Source organism: Sebastes umbrosus, chromosome 13 (assembly GCF_015220745.1).
Source record: "Sebastes umbrosus isolate fSebUmb1 chromosome 13, fSebUmb1.pri, whole genome shotgun sequence".
Classification (NCBI taxonomy): Eukaryota; Metazoa; Chordata; class Actinopteri; order Perciformes; family Sebastidae; genus Sebastes; species Sebastes umbrosus.
The window spans coordinates 7093311-7106062 of NC_051281.1; the positions used below are offsets into that span (position 1 = coordinate 7093311).

A 12752-nucleotide genomic window follows, 5' to 3' on the forward strand; every position below is an offset into this window, starting at 1 on the left:
GAGGACATTGATGAACTCAAGGATTGTACTACATGGTACATCAAATCCTGCAACAAACAAGTCTCTGTAGTTCCGACAGAGACTTGTTTTGTTGTTTACTACCACAGTAACTGTCACGAGAAAGCTGATGGCCATGTTCGCCAGACATGGAGTGCTGGAGTTAGTCATCTCCGACAGCTTCATGGGACACTGAGCATGTGCTGTGCAGGGACGGCTGAAAGAGTGGTAAGCTCTGCCAACTTCATACTGGACAAAGGAAGAGGCCCAGGAGCTGGTCCATACTTGTCCTCTTTTGGTACACTGCAACTTATCAGTCAACTGGTTTAAGTCATCTAAGCAGCTCCTAATGAGAAAGAGGTTGCGTAGAATTGCCCCTACCACAAGCAGACACACTACCCAAAAAGCACCTGCCTGACTGTGACGACTCGCATGGGAAAAGATTTCCCCTATGCCAGGAACAACATGCCTCAAATCTCTCCTCTCATCAGATACCAAACAGGCCATGGCAGACCATTGTGACCATTCGCGTGAAACAAAGAGGGCTGTTAAGTTGTTGTGGAATACTACGGCCGATATTTTGAGTTGGAAAGATTGCGTAATGCTCAAAAGAGGTAAAACAATTTAATGAGATCCTTGGAGGGTGAAGCAATTTAATAAAAACTTTCCACAGACTGAAACAGTTCACTTTCTGAATTCTGGAGATGGACAAACACCAAGTGCCTTTCTGTGAATGAATAAGATGCTTCAGTACAGGTTGGATGTTATGTATTATCATCAAAGTGAGACTTCTTTTCATAGTTTAATTCATGTATGCCGGATATAAAATCTTCCGGTTTTATTACTGAACATATATTTTAGACAACCATAATGGACGATAAGTTAAATGCAACTTATATAACTCTTGGTGGGCATGTGGAAGTTAACAAATACAGATATGTTTATTTTTTTGTTATATTCACAGTATATATTCTAATAATATGCAGTAATTCTACTATTCTGTACCTTATCTTTATACACAAGAATCTCCATGAGCCTATGTACATTTTCATTGCAGCTTTATTACTGAACTCGGTTGTTTTAAGCACTGCTATTTACCCAAAGCTTTTGGTTGACATTTTATCTGAAAAACAGATCACATCTTATTCTGCCTGTCTCTTTCAATTTTATATAGTTTATGCTGTAGGCAGTTCAGAATTCTTACTGTTGTCAGCCATGGCCTATGACAGGTATGTGTCTATATGTAAACCTCTGCAATATCCAACTATCATGACAAAAAACACGGTGAGTATTTTCCTGTTTTTTGCTTGGCTTCTGCCTGCTTGTCATACTGTACTCCCAACAATACTGAGTGCTGAAACTAAACTGTGTAGCTTAACTTTAAAAGGAATATTTTGTAGCAATACAATTTATAAACTTCAATGTGTAAGTTCAAGAGTAATTACTATATATGGTGTTGTTGCTTTATTAGATCTTGCAATTCTGCCTATGCTCTTCATTATTTTTACATACACAAAAATACTTATAATAACCCATCGAAGTTGCAGAGAAGTCAGGAAAAAAGCAGCAGAGACCTGTTTACCTCACCTGTTGGTTTTAATCAGCTTATCCTGTTTGTGTGCATATGATAGCGCGATAGTTCGACTGGGATCTAATTTTCCAAAAATTGTGAATTCCATAATGACTTTACAAATGGCTTTGTATCATCCTCTCTTTAATCCAATTATATACGGACTAAAAATGAAAGAAATCTCTAAACACCTGAAGAGGTTGTTCTGTCAAGCCAAACTGGTCTAATGTATTAAAAGTGATCTTACAGTAATAATGATGTTAGTGATGCTAATGTGCAGTCATTTCTTCTGTGATAATAATGCAGAGATGTGAATGTTATGATCTTTGGAAAGTATGTAAGGATTTGTTTCCACATTGTAAAGATCCTTTTTACGGAAACAGCAAAGAGTATATTCAGTTTGAACAATATAATGATTCATTTATATGCTGCAGTTATTAAATAAATACATTTTTGTTAATTGTTGTTAATTGACTGTCTTAAGAGGGAGCATGTCACTTTAAATGGCCTCTTCTAAGGTTTCTCCCATAATATAAATGTGACATTGGGCTATAGTGTCCACGTGTTTCAGCAACATGGGTGGGTCGGTTGACATGCAACAAACCTTTACGGGATCTGAATCGATTTGTACACTAGGCCTGCACGTTATGAGGAAAATCTGTGATAACATTGTTCAATATTGTGATGACGATATGACTTTACAAATATTGAAGTGTGCATATTAGCTACACATTTCCTACGTCAGCCTGGTTGTCTTTAAATTCAGAATGTCTCCCCTTTACAGACATGTCCACTTTATGATAATCACATGCAGTTTGGGGCAAGTCAGAGTCAAGTCAGCACACTGACACACTAACAGCTGTTGTTGCCTGTTGGGCTGCAGTTTGCCATGTTATGATTTGAGCATATTTGTTATGCTAATTGCAGTACCTGTGAGGGTTTCTGGACAATTTTGTCATTGTTTTGTGTTAATTGATTTCCAATACTAAATATATACATGAATGTATATAAAGCAAGCATATTTGCCCACTCCTATGTGGATATGAGTATTAAATACTTGACAAATCTCCCTTTAAGGTACATTTTTTTTATTTCAAGTTAAATATTGAAATTCAGCAATACAAATTGTATGTTTCTCTCATTTTATTGCACTTCACAGATCGTAAATTGCCAACACTTCAAACTAAGTTATTTTTTATTAACAATGATAATTGCTGTTTACATCTGTTACATCTACGTTGACTTAGCAAAGTACATATATTGATAAGAAGTGAAAGTCAATCGTCCAGTAAAACGTCCGCCTTAAAAGTGCCGTACAAAGTTGAAACAAAATTATTTCTATTCTATTGTCATCATTTGAATGTCTCTAACGAAATGGCCTGTGTTGAACAATACAAATATCATAAATATGCATATTTGTTATAACTATTTACTTATTTATTTATTAAACATTTTTGCAGCACACAGATTTTAGAGCAATCTCAAACTTTTTCCTGTCAAAGACCTCCAAAATAGATGTACAATAGACCCCACACCATGGATATATAAGAGGTTGTGTCCTGTGCTTTTGACCTGTGTGTTAGTAAATAACCTTCAACTACATTAAATTCTGTTTATGTCATGCTATAGCACTACTAGTGTTGTGGTATATTTTCATGGTGTTTTTATAAAAGTATAATCTAAGATAACTATATCATGTATTTACACAAAATGTTCATATACTAGGGTATTTTTGGTTAAAACGTAAACTTAGAGACAATCAAATATCATGTATTTTGTCACACAAGCTAATGTTGATATTACGTAAAAATGTGTGTCTGATGTATTAGTGAGGGAAAAGCACACTGGCTCTCTAGTTGGAAGGAGTATGCTTCATGAAGCATTGAAGCTCTCAAGCACATTGGTTAGCAAAAGGGTTCATTTCACGAGACTCCATTTGCACCTATTGGCCAAAGAGTGTAAAACAGGCAGATGTACAGTATAGTAGATGATGTCAGCAAAGAGTATTAACATGATGCTGATGAGTTGGAACTTGTGGTCTTCTTCTTTGCCTTTGCCATGAGAAAAGGTGCAGGACTTAAAGGGACTGTTTGTAACTTCCTTCACGTATAAATCAATCCGCGTCGGTGTCCCATGCGCGCTCGCGTGTGGCTACGCTGTTCAGACAAGACTCCAACGCAAACTACACGGAAGCACCAAAACTGCAAAGTAGCTTTGGTCTACAGGGCCGGAGTCTCTGCTGTACTCTGCTCCTCTGCTCCTCTGCCTGCCTGCTTGCCTTCACTCACACACCGCGCTCGTTCTCGCTCTTTCACTCCACTCTCACGTGCATGTGCACACACTACACACTGCAGAAGAGTTAGTTTATAACTGAGAATATCTAGTGAGTGTACAGTGGACGTTTGTGCAGAAATAAATGCTGCAGCTCCTCCAGACCAACAGAGGTGTCCCGTGTCTTGTGAAGTGACGGGCCTCTGCAGCGAGTAACGTTATCGTCTCCGACCAAAACTCCGGTGTCTCCCCTGTCTCCCACACTACCCAAAAAGCACCTGCCTGACTGTGACGACTTGCATGGGAAAAGATTTCCCCTATGCCAGGAACAACATGCCTCAAATCTCTCCTCTCATCAGATACCAAACAGGCCATGGCAGACCATTGCGACCATTCGCGTGAAACAAAGAGGGCTGTTAAGTTGTTGTGGAATACTACGGCCGATATTTTGAGTTGGAAAGATTGCGTAATGCTCAAAAGAGGTAAAACAATTTAATGAGATCCTTGGAGGGTGAAGCAATTTAATAAAAACTTTCCACAGACTGAAACAGTTCACTTTCTGAATTCTGGAGATGGACAAACACCAAGTGCCTTTCTGTGAATGAATAAGATGCTTCAGTACAGGTTGGATGTTATGTATTATCATCAAAGTGAGACTTCTTTTCATAGTTTAATTCATGTATGTCGGATATAAAATCTTCCGGTTTTATTACTGAACATATATTTTAGACAACCATAATGGATGATAAGTTAAATGCAACATATATAACTCTTGGTGGGCATGTGGAAGTTAACAAATACAGATATGTTTATTTTTTGGTTATATTCACAGTATATATTCTAATAATATGCAGTAATTCTACTATTCTGTACCTTATCTTTATACACAAGAATCTCCATGAGCCTATGTACATTTTCATTGCAGCTTTATTACTGAACTCGGTTGTTTTAAGCACTGCTATTTACCCAAAGCTTTTGGTTGACATTTTATCTGAAAAACAGATCATATCATATTCAGCCTGTCTCTTTCAATTTTATATAGCTTATGCTGTAAGCAGTTCAGAATTCTTACTGTTGTCAGCCATGGCCTATGACAGGTATGTGTCTATATGTAAACCTCTGCAATATCCAACTATCATGACAAAAAACACGGTGAGTATTTTCCTGTTTTTTGCTTGGCTTCTGCCTGCTTGTCATATTGCACTCCCAACAATACTGAGTGCTGAAACGAAACTGTGTAGCTTAACTTTAAAAGGAATATTTTGTAGCAATGCAATTTATAAACTTCAATGTGTAAGTTCAAGAGTAATTACTATAAATGGTGTTGTTGCTTTATTAGATCTTGCAATTCTGCCTATGCTCTTCATTATTTTTACATACACAAAAATACTTATAATAACCCATCGAAGTTGCAGAGAAGTCAGGAAAAAGGCAGCAGAGACCTGTTTACCTCACCTGTTGGTTTTAATCAGCTTTTCCTGTTTGTGTGCATATGATGTCGCGATAGTTCGACTGGGATCTAATTTTCCAAAAATTGTGAATTTCATAATGACTTTACAAACCGTTTTGTATCATCCTCTCTTTAATCCAATTATATACGGACTAAAAATGAAAGAAATCTCTAAACACCTGAAGAGGTTGTTCTGTCAAGCCAAACTGGTCTAATGTATTAAAAGTGATCTTACAGTAATAATGATGTTAGTGATGCTAATGTGCAGTCATTTCTTCTGTGATAATAATGCAGAGATGTGAATGTTATGATCTTTGGAAAATATGTAAGGATTTGTTTCCACATTGTAAAGATCCTTTTTACGGTAAGAGCAAAGAGTATATTCAGTTTGAACAATGTAATGATTCATTTATATGATGCAGTTATTAAATAAATACATTTTTTTTAATTGTGGTTAATTGACTGTCTTAAGAGGGAGCATGTCACTTTGAATGGCCTCTCCTATGGTTTCTCCCATAATATAAATGTGACTTTGGGCTATAGTGTCCACATGTTTCAGCAACATGGGTGGGTCGGTTGACATGCAACACACCTTTACGGGATCTGAATCGATTTGTACACTAGGCCTGCACGTTATGAGGAAAATCTGTAATAACATGGTTCAATATTGCGATGATGATATGACTTAACAAATATTGAAATGTGCATATTAGCTCTACATTTCCTACGTAAGCCTGGTTGTCTTTAAATTCAGAATTTCTCCCCTTTACAGACATTCCCACTTTATGATAATCACATGCAGTTTGGGGCAAGTCATAGTCAAGTCAGCACACTGACACACTGACAGCTGTTGTTGCCTGTTGGGCTGCAGTTTGATTTTACCTGGTTAAATAAAGGTCAAATAAATAAAAAGTTTGCCATGTTATGATTTGAGCATATTTTTTTATGCTAAATGCAGTACCTGTGAGGGTTTCCGGACAATATTTGTCATTGTTTTGTGTTGTTAATTGATTTCCAATAATAAATATATACATACATTTATATAAAGCAAGCATATTTGCCAACTCCCATGTTGATAAGAGTATTAAATACTTGACAAATCTCTCTTTCTTACATTTTGATAACCAACCCAAGGAACACCCTTTTAATGCTTTAATGAAATAACATCCTCATTCTCAACAGCTTGTATCAAAATTTGTGTTGTTGTTTTCTGATATTACTGCTGCATCATCAAACCATATCAAATCTGCCTGGGAGGCAGATCTTGGTGTTGAGTTGACAGAGCAGGTGTGGAAGGAGGGGATGGAGAGGATTCACTTAAATTCAATTAATGCCAGGTAACAGCTGATTCAGTTCAAGGTCATACACAGATTACATTATTAAAAAAAAAAGATTAACAAGATGTATCCTAAATAGAGCTGTCAATCGATTAAAATATTTAATCGCATGATTGTCCATAGTTAATCGTGATTAATTGCAAATTAATGACACATTTTTTATCTGTTCAAAATGTACCTTAAAGGGAGATTTGTCAAATATTTAATACTCTTATCAACATGGGAGTGGACAAATATGTTGCTTTATGCAAATATATGTATATATTTATTATTGGAAATCAATTAACAACAGGCAACAACAGCTGTCATTGTGTCAGTGTGCTGACTTGACTATGACTTGCCCCAAACTGCATGTGATTATCATAAAGTGGGCATGTCTGTAAAGGGGAGACTCGTGGGTACCCATAGAACCCGTTTTCATTCACATATCTGGAGGTCAGAGGTCAAGGGACCCCTTTGAAAATGGCCATGACAGTTTTTCCTCGCGCTCCTTGTTTCTCCAGATGGTTTAGAAAAAATAGGTCTCAGATACAGCTCGAGAGGCTTCGAAGCAACACACATGGTTTTCAAAAAAAGAAAAATTGGGAGTACCTGGGGCCCAATTATTAGACATCTTAATTCTCCTATGGATTAGTTTAGGTCCCTACTGCATGATACACAGTTTTGCTATTCTTGCCATATGCTGAAAAAAAATGATATAGGCTAAAACATCAATTGAGTGTAGCGTTAGTTCAGGCAGGCCATGAAGTCAAACTCTGCTCATATGACAGCTATCAGCTGATAGCAGTTGATCTTAAGCCAGCCCAATCAGCTGTTTCCCCTCTATGCATTCATTGGCAAATTTCATACAGGGCGTCTTATTTAAGCTGCTTCAGCCTGCCATACCTTTGCTGCTTCCTCTACAAGCCGCTGGCAACCCACCTCCACCCCACCACCTCCTTTTAATACTGTGTGTGACTTAATCAATGTAATTTCTGTTGTCATTGATGCCGGCTCTGTTCTGCATCCGGGGGGGTCTTTGTTGCTGCTCTCCCTGCCTTTGGCTTTCCATGTATGCACATGAAAGGGCGAGGAGGTGTGCTCTCCTTGCCTTATGCTACCACGTAGGTACGTGGATCCACACATGCGCGTGGTTGGGCAGGGAGGTCCCAGAGTAGAGCCATACCGCCTATATACTGTATATATTACTGCAAATGGAAATAAAGTTTTCTTTGACTAAAGTGTTCCTGACTGAATTGTATTTATCTGTGTCCAGTCTGGCCTTTTGTCTTTTTTAGAATGTGGGTTGCCTTTGTTTGTAAGTTTGTTTGTAGAGGTACAAGAATTTGCCAAATTTTAAGATACGTGGCAAACTTAGCTACACAGTTAGACTACACACAGACAGCATTTGTTTTAGCTTGTATAACACGGAGGCTCCCTAGTCTGCACCAAGAAGGCAACAACTTTATTACTCCAACTTTGTCAACAACAGCGCATCAACGCTTCACTCCTTTCGTTCCACCCTTCACAATAAAATCCCCGGACATATACACTGGAACACTGCTTACTAGAGGGAACTAAAGTTATTCAATGAAAGAGCCTTCACTAATACTTAATAAAATAGCTTACACGTTTGTAACAATTCACTATTAGCCAAAAAATGGAGCGGGAGATGAACAGGCTGTTCGGTGTGACGTCTGCAGTTATACGGGCCCCTGTACCGGACCATTGTGGTGAAGAGGGAGCTGAGCCGGAAGGCAAAGCTCTTGGTTTACCACTCCATCTACGCTCCAACCCTCACCTATGGTCATGAGCTTGTTGAACAGGTGCATTAATAAATGATTGGCTTTATACTTGCAAAGGTTTTATTTGACTTACTTATAATAACAAGTGTAGTATCAAATCGTCACTTCACGTCTCCACCGCGGCCTCTCCGATCTGCTGTTAGCTGGCTTTGCTGTGTGTATGTGGAGAGCTCCTCCACAGCCCTGACATGGAGAAGGTGAGAGGCGTTAGCGTGATAATAAATACTACGGTCTTTAGCCCCTTAATACCAGGTTTCGGTAACCATCCCTAAATTAAACATATTTTCACCCCAACTCGTCACATACTGACGCTTTGTCACGCCCCTTGGCGTCACTTTAGGTTTAGGCAACAAAACCACTTAGTTAGGTTTAGGAAAAAACAACATGGTTGGGCTTAAAACTACTATGTTTGTAGAGGGAAATGAAACTGTCAGGTTTTCAGGATAACAGGCTTGGACCCCAACGCAAGTAAGGATGAGGAGGCAACAGTCAGAGTACAATGATTTCAAATGAAAAAAACGTACGTAGAACACAAAATGCGGCAGGTCCGGCAGGCAGGTTACAGAAAAGACAATCCACAAAGTATGGTCAAAAGGAATAAACTTGAACTACAAAACACTGGAATAAAAACTCAATATGAACTCAATATGACAATGAACTGACAGTGAAACAGGGGAAACACACAAACTAAATGCATATGGAGAGCAGGATGATTAAACACAGGTGGAACAAATCAGGGTGAGCCAGACAATCACAAAGGCGGGAAAAAAACAAAGGCAGGAAGTAAAACCAGACAAGACACAAGAGGAGTGAACAAAATAAAACAGGAGACACTAGAATGAAAGACACCAGGAATATAACAGAAAACCCCAAAGCCTAGAAACCAAAATCAAGGACAAGAGGGCTGGTACACCCGACACGCAAACTGTCTTGAAGTCAGCTCAGACTCCTGACTCAGGACATGGCTTGAAGTCAGCTCAGACTCCCGTCTCAGGACCTGGCTTGAAGTCGGCTGAGACCCCTGACACAGCGCTTCCCTGACAGCAACAGTTCAAAGAGGCAGGGAAGTGATCTTTAATGAACATGGAGAGGACATTGATGAACTCAAGGATTGTACTACATGGTACATCACATTCTGTGTGGGTAATGTTGTTCCGACAGAGTTGTTTTGTTGTTTACTACCACAGTAACTGTCACGAGAAAGCTGATGGCCATGTTCGCCAGACATGGAGTGCTGGAGTTAGTCATCTCCGACAGCTTCATGGGACACTGAGCATGTGCTGTGCAGGGACGGCTGAAAGAGTGGTAAGCTCTGCCAACTTCATACTGGACAAAGGAAGATGCCCAGGAGCTGGTCCATACTTGTCCTCTCTTGGTACACTGCAACTTATCAGTCAACTGGTTTAAGTCATCTAAGCAGCTCCTAATGAGAAAGAGGTTGCGTAGAATTGCCCCTACCACAAGCAGACACACTACCCAAAAAGCACCTGCCTGACTGTGACGACTCGCATGGGAAAAGATTTTCCCTATGCCAGGAACAACATGGCTCAAATCTCACCTCTCAACAGATACCAAACAGGACATGGCAGACCATTGCGACCATTCGCGTGAAACAAAGAGGGCTGTTAAGTTGTTGTGGACTACTACGGCCAATATTTTGAGTTGGAAAGATTGCGTAATGCTCAAAAGAGGTAAAACAATTTAATGAGATCCTTGGAGGGTGAAGCAATTTAATAAAAACTTTCCACAGACTGAAACAGTTCACTTTCTGAATTCTGGAGATGGACAAACACCAAGTGCCTTTCTGTGAATGAATAAGATGCTTCAGTACAGGTTGGATGTTATGTATTATCATCAAAGTGAGACTTCTTTTCATAGTTTAATTCATGTATGCTGGATATAAAATCTTCCTGTTTTATTACTGAACATATATTTTAGACAACCATAATGGATGATAAGTTAAATGCAACATATATAACTCTTGGTGGGCATGTGGAAGTTAAGAAATACAGATATGTTTATTTTTTGGTTATATTCACAGTATATATTCTAATAATATGCAGTAATTCTACTATTCTGTACCTTATCTTTATACACAAGAATCTCCATGAGCCTATGTACATTTTCATTGCAGCTTTATTACTGAACTCGGTTGTTGTAAGCACTGCTATTTACCCAAAGCTTTTGGTTGACATTTTATCTGAAAAAACAGATCACATCTTATTCTGCCTGTCTCTTTCAATTTTATATAGCTTATGCTGTAAACACTTCAGAATTCTTACTGTTGTCAGCCATGGCCTATGACAGGTATGTGTCTATATGTAAACCTCTGCAATATCCAACTATCATGACAAAAAACACGGTGAGTATTTTCCTGTTTTTTGCTTGGCTTCTGCCTGCTTGTCATACTGTACTCCCAACAATACTGAGTGCTGAAACTAAACTGTGTAACTTAACTTTACAAGGAATATTTTGTAATAATGCAATTTATAAACTTCAATGTGTAAGTTCAAGAGTAATTACTATATATGGTGTTGTTGCTTTATTAGATCTTGCAATTCTGCCTATGCTCTTCATTATTTTTACATACACAAAAATACTTATAATAACCCATCGAAGTTGCAGAGAAGTCAGGAAAAAAGCAGCAGAGACCTGTTTACCTCACCTGTTGGTTTTAATCAGCTTTTCCTGTTTGTGTGCATATGATATCGCGATAGTTCGACTGGGATCTAATTTTCCAAAAATTGTGAATTCCATAATGACTTTACAAATCGTTTTGTATAATCCTCTCTTTAATCCAATTATATACGGACTAAAAATGAAAGAAATCTCTAAACACCTGAAGAGGTTGTTCTGTCAAGCCAAACTGGTCTAATGTATTAAAAGTGATCTTACAGTAATAATGATGTTAGTGATGCTAATGTGCAGTCATTTCTTCTGTGATAATAATGCAGAGATGTGAATGTTATGATCTTTGGAAGGTATGTAAGGATTTGTTTCCACATTGTAAAGATCCTTTTTACGGAAACAGCAAAGAGTATCTTCAGTTTGAACAATGTAATGATTCATTTATATGCTGCAGTTATTAAATAAATACATTTTTGTTAATTGTTGTTAATTGACTGTCTTAAGAGGGAGCATGTCACTTTGAATGGCCTCTCCTAAGGTTTCTCCCATAATATAAATGTGACATTGGGCTATAGTGTCCACGTGTTTCAGCAACATGGGTGGGTCGGTTGACATGCAACAAACCTTTACGGGATCTGAATCGATTTGTACACTAGGCCTGCACGTTATGAGGAAAATCTGTGATAACATTGTTCAATATTGCGATGACGATATGACTTAACAAATATTGAAGTGTGCATATTAGCTCTACATTTCCTACGTAAGCCTGGTTGTCTTTAAATTCAGAAATTCTCCCCTTTACAGACATGCCCATTTTATGATAATCACATGCAATTTGGGGCAAGTCATAGTCAAGTCAGCACACTGACACACTGACAGCTGTTGTTGTCTGTTGGGCTGGAGTTTGCCATGTTATGATTTGAGCATATTTGTTATGCTAATTGCAGTACCTGTGAGGGTTTCTGGACAATATTGTCATTGTTTTGTGTTAATTGATTTCCAATACTAAATATATACATGAATGTATATAAAGCAAGCATATTTGCCCACTCCTATGTGGATATGAGTATTAAATACTTGACAAATCTCCCTTTAAGGTACATTTTTTTTATTTCAAGTTAAATATTGAAATTCAGCAATACAAATTGTATGTTTCTCTCATTTTATTGCACTTCACAGATCGTAAATTGCCAACACTTCAAACTAAGTTATTTTTATTAACAATGATAATTGCTGTTTACATCTGTTACATCTACGTTGACTTAGCAAAGTACATATATTGATAAGAAGTGAAAATCAATCGTCCAGTAAAACGTCCGCCTTAAAAGTGCCGTACAAAATTGAAACAAAATTATTTCTATTCTATTGTCATCATTTGAATGTCTCTACCGAAATGGCCTGTGTTGAACAATACAAATATCATAAATATGCATATTTTTTATAACTATTTACTTATTTATTTTTCATAAACATTTTTGCAGCACACAGATTTTAGAGCAATCTCAAACTTTTTCCTGTCAAAGACCTCCAAAATAGATGTACAATAGACCCCACACCATGGATGTATAAGAGGTTGTGTCCTGTGCTTTTGACCTGTGTGTTAGTAAATAACCTTCAACTACATTAAATTCTGTTTATGTCATGCTATAGCACTACTAGTGTTGTGGTATATTTTCATGGTGTTTTTATAAAAGTATAATCTAAGATAACTATAT

The 12752-nt window shown here is 37.8% G+C and overlaps 3 protein-coding genes across 3 annotated transcripts; all 3 read left to right on the forward strand.

Moving 5' to 3' along the window:
* Positions 1-867: 867 nt before the first annotated feature.
* LOC119499699 (olfactory receptor 11H2-like) lies at positions 868-1794 on the forward strand. The gene has a single exon (XM_037788854.1). The coding sequence runs from the start codon at positions 868-870 to the stop codon at positions 1792-1794; it is 927 nt and encodes a 308-aa protein (XP_037644782.1).
* Positions 1795-4576: 2782 nt separating this feature from the next.
* On the forward strand, positions 4577-5503 carry LOC119499706 (olfactory receptor 13C2-like). Its single transcript, XM_037788860.1, has one exon. It carries the CDS (start codon positions 4577-4579, stop codon positions 5501-5503), a length of 927 nt encoding a protein of 308 aa, XP_037644788.1.
* A 4853-nt stretch (positions 5504-10356) lies between these two features.
* LOC119500410 (olfactory receptor 13C2-like) lies at positions 10357-11284 on the forward strand. Its single transcript, XM_037790116.1, is given in 2 exon segments — positions 10357-10614; positions 10616-11284. Coding segments are annotated over 2 exon segments (927 nt in total).
* Positions 11285-12752: the final 1468 nt, after the last annotated feature.

Bases quoted from the DNA above. Each gene is read 5' to 3' on its own strand.
- LOC119499699 (XM_037788854.1), top strand. From the start codon at position 868: ATGGACGATAAGTTAAATGCAACTTATATAACTCTTGGTGGGCATGTG.
- LOC119499706 (XM_037788860.1), top strand. From the start codon at position 4,577: ATGGATGATAAGTTAAATGCAACATATATAACTCTTGGTGGGCATGTG.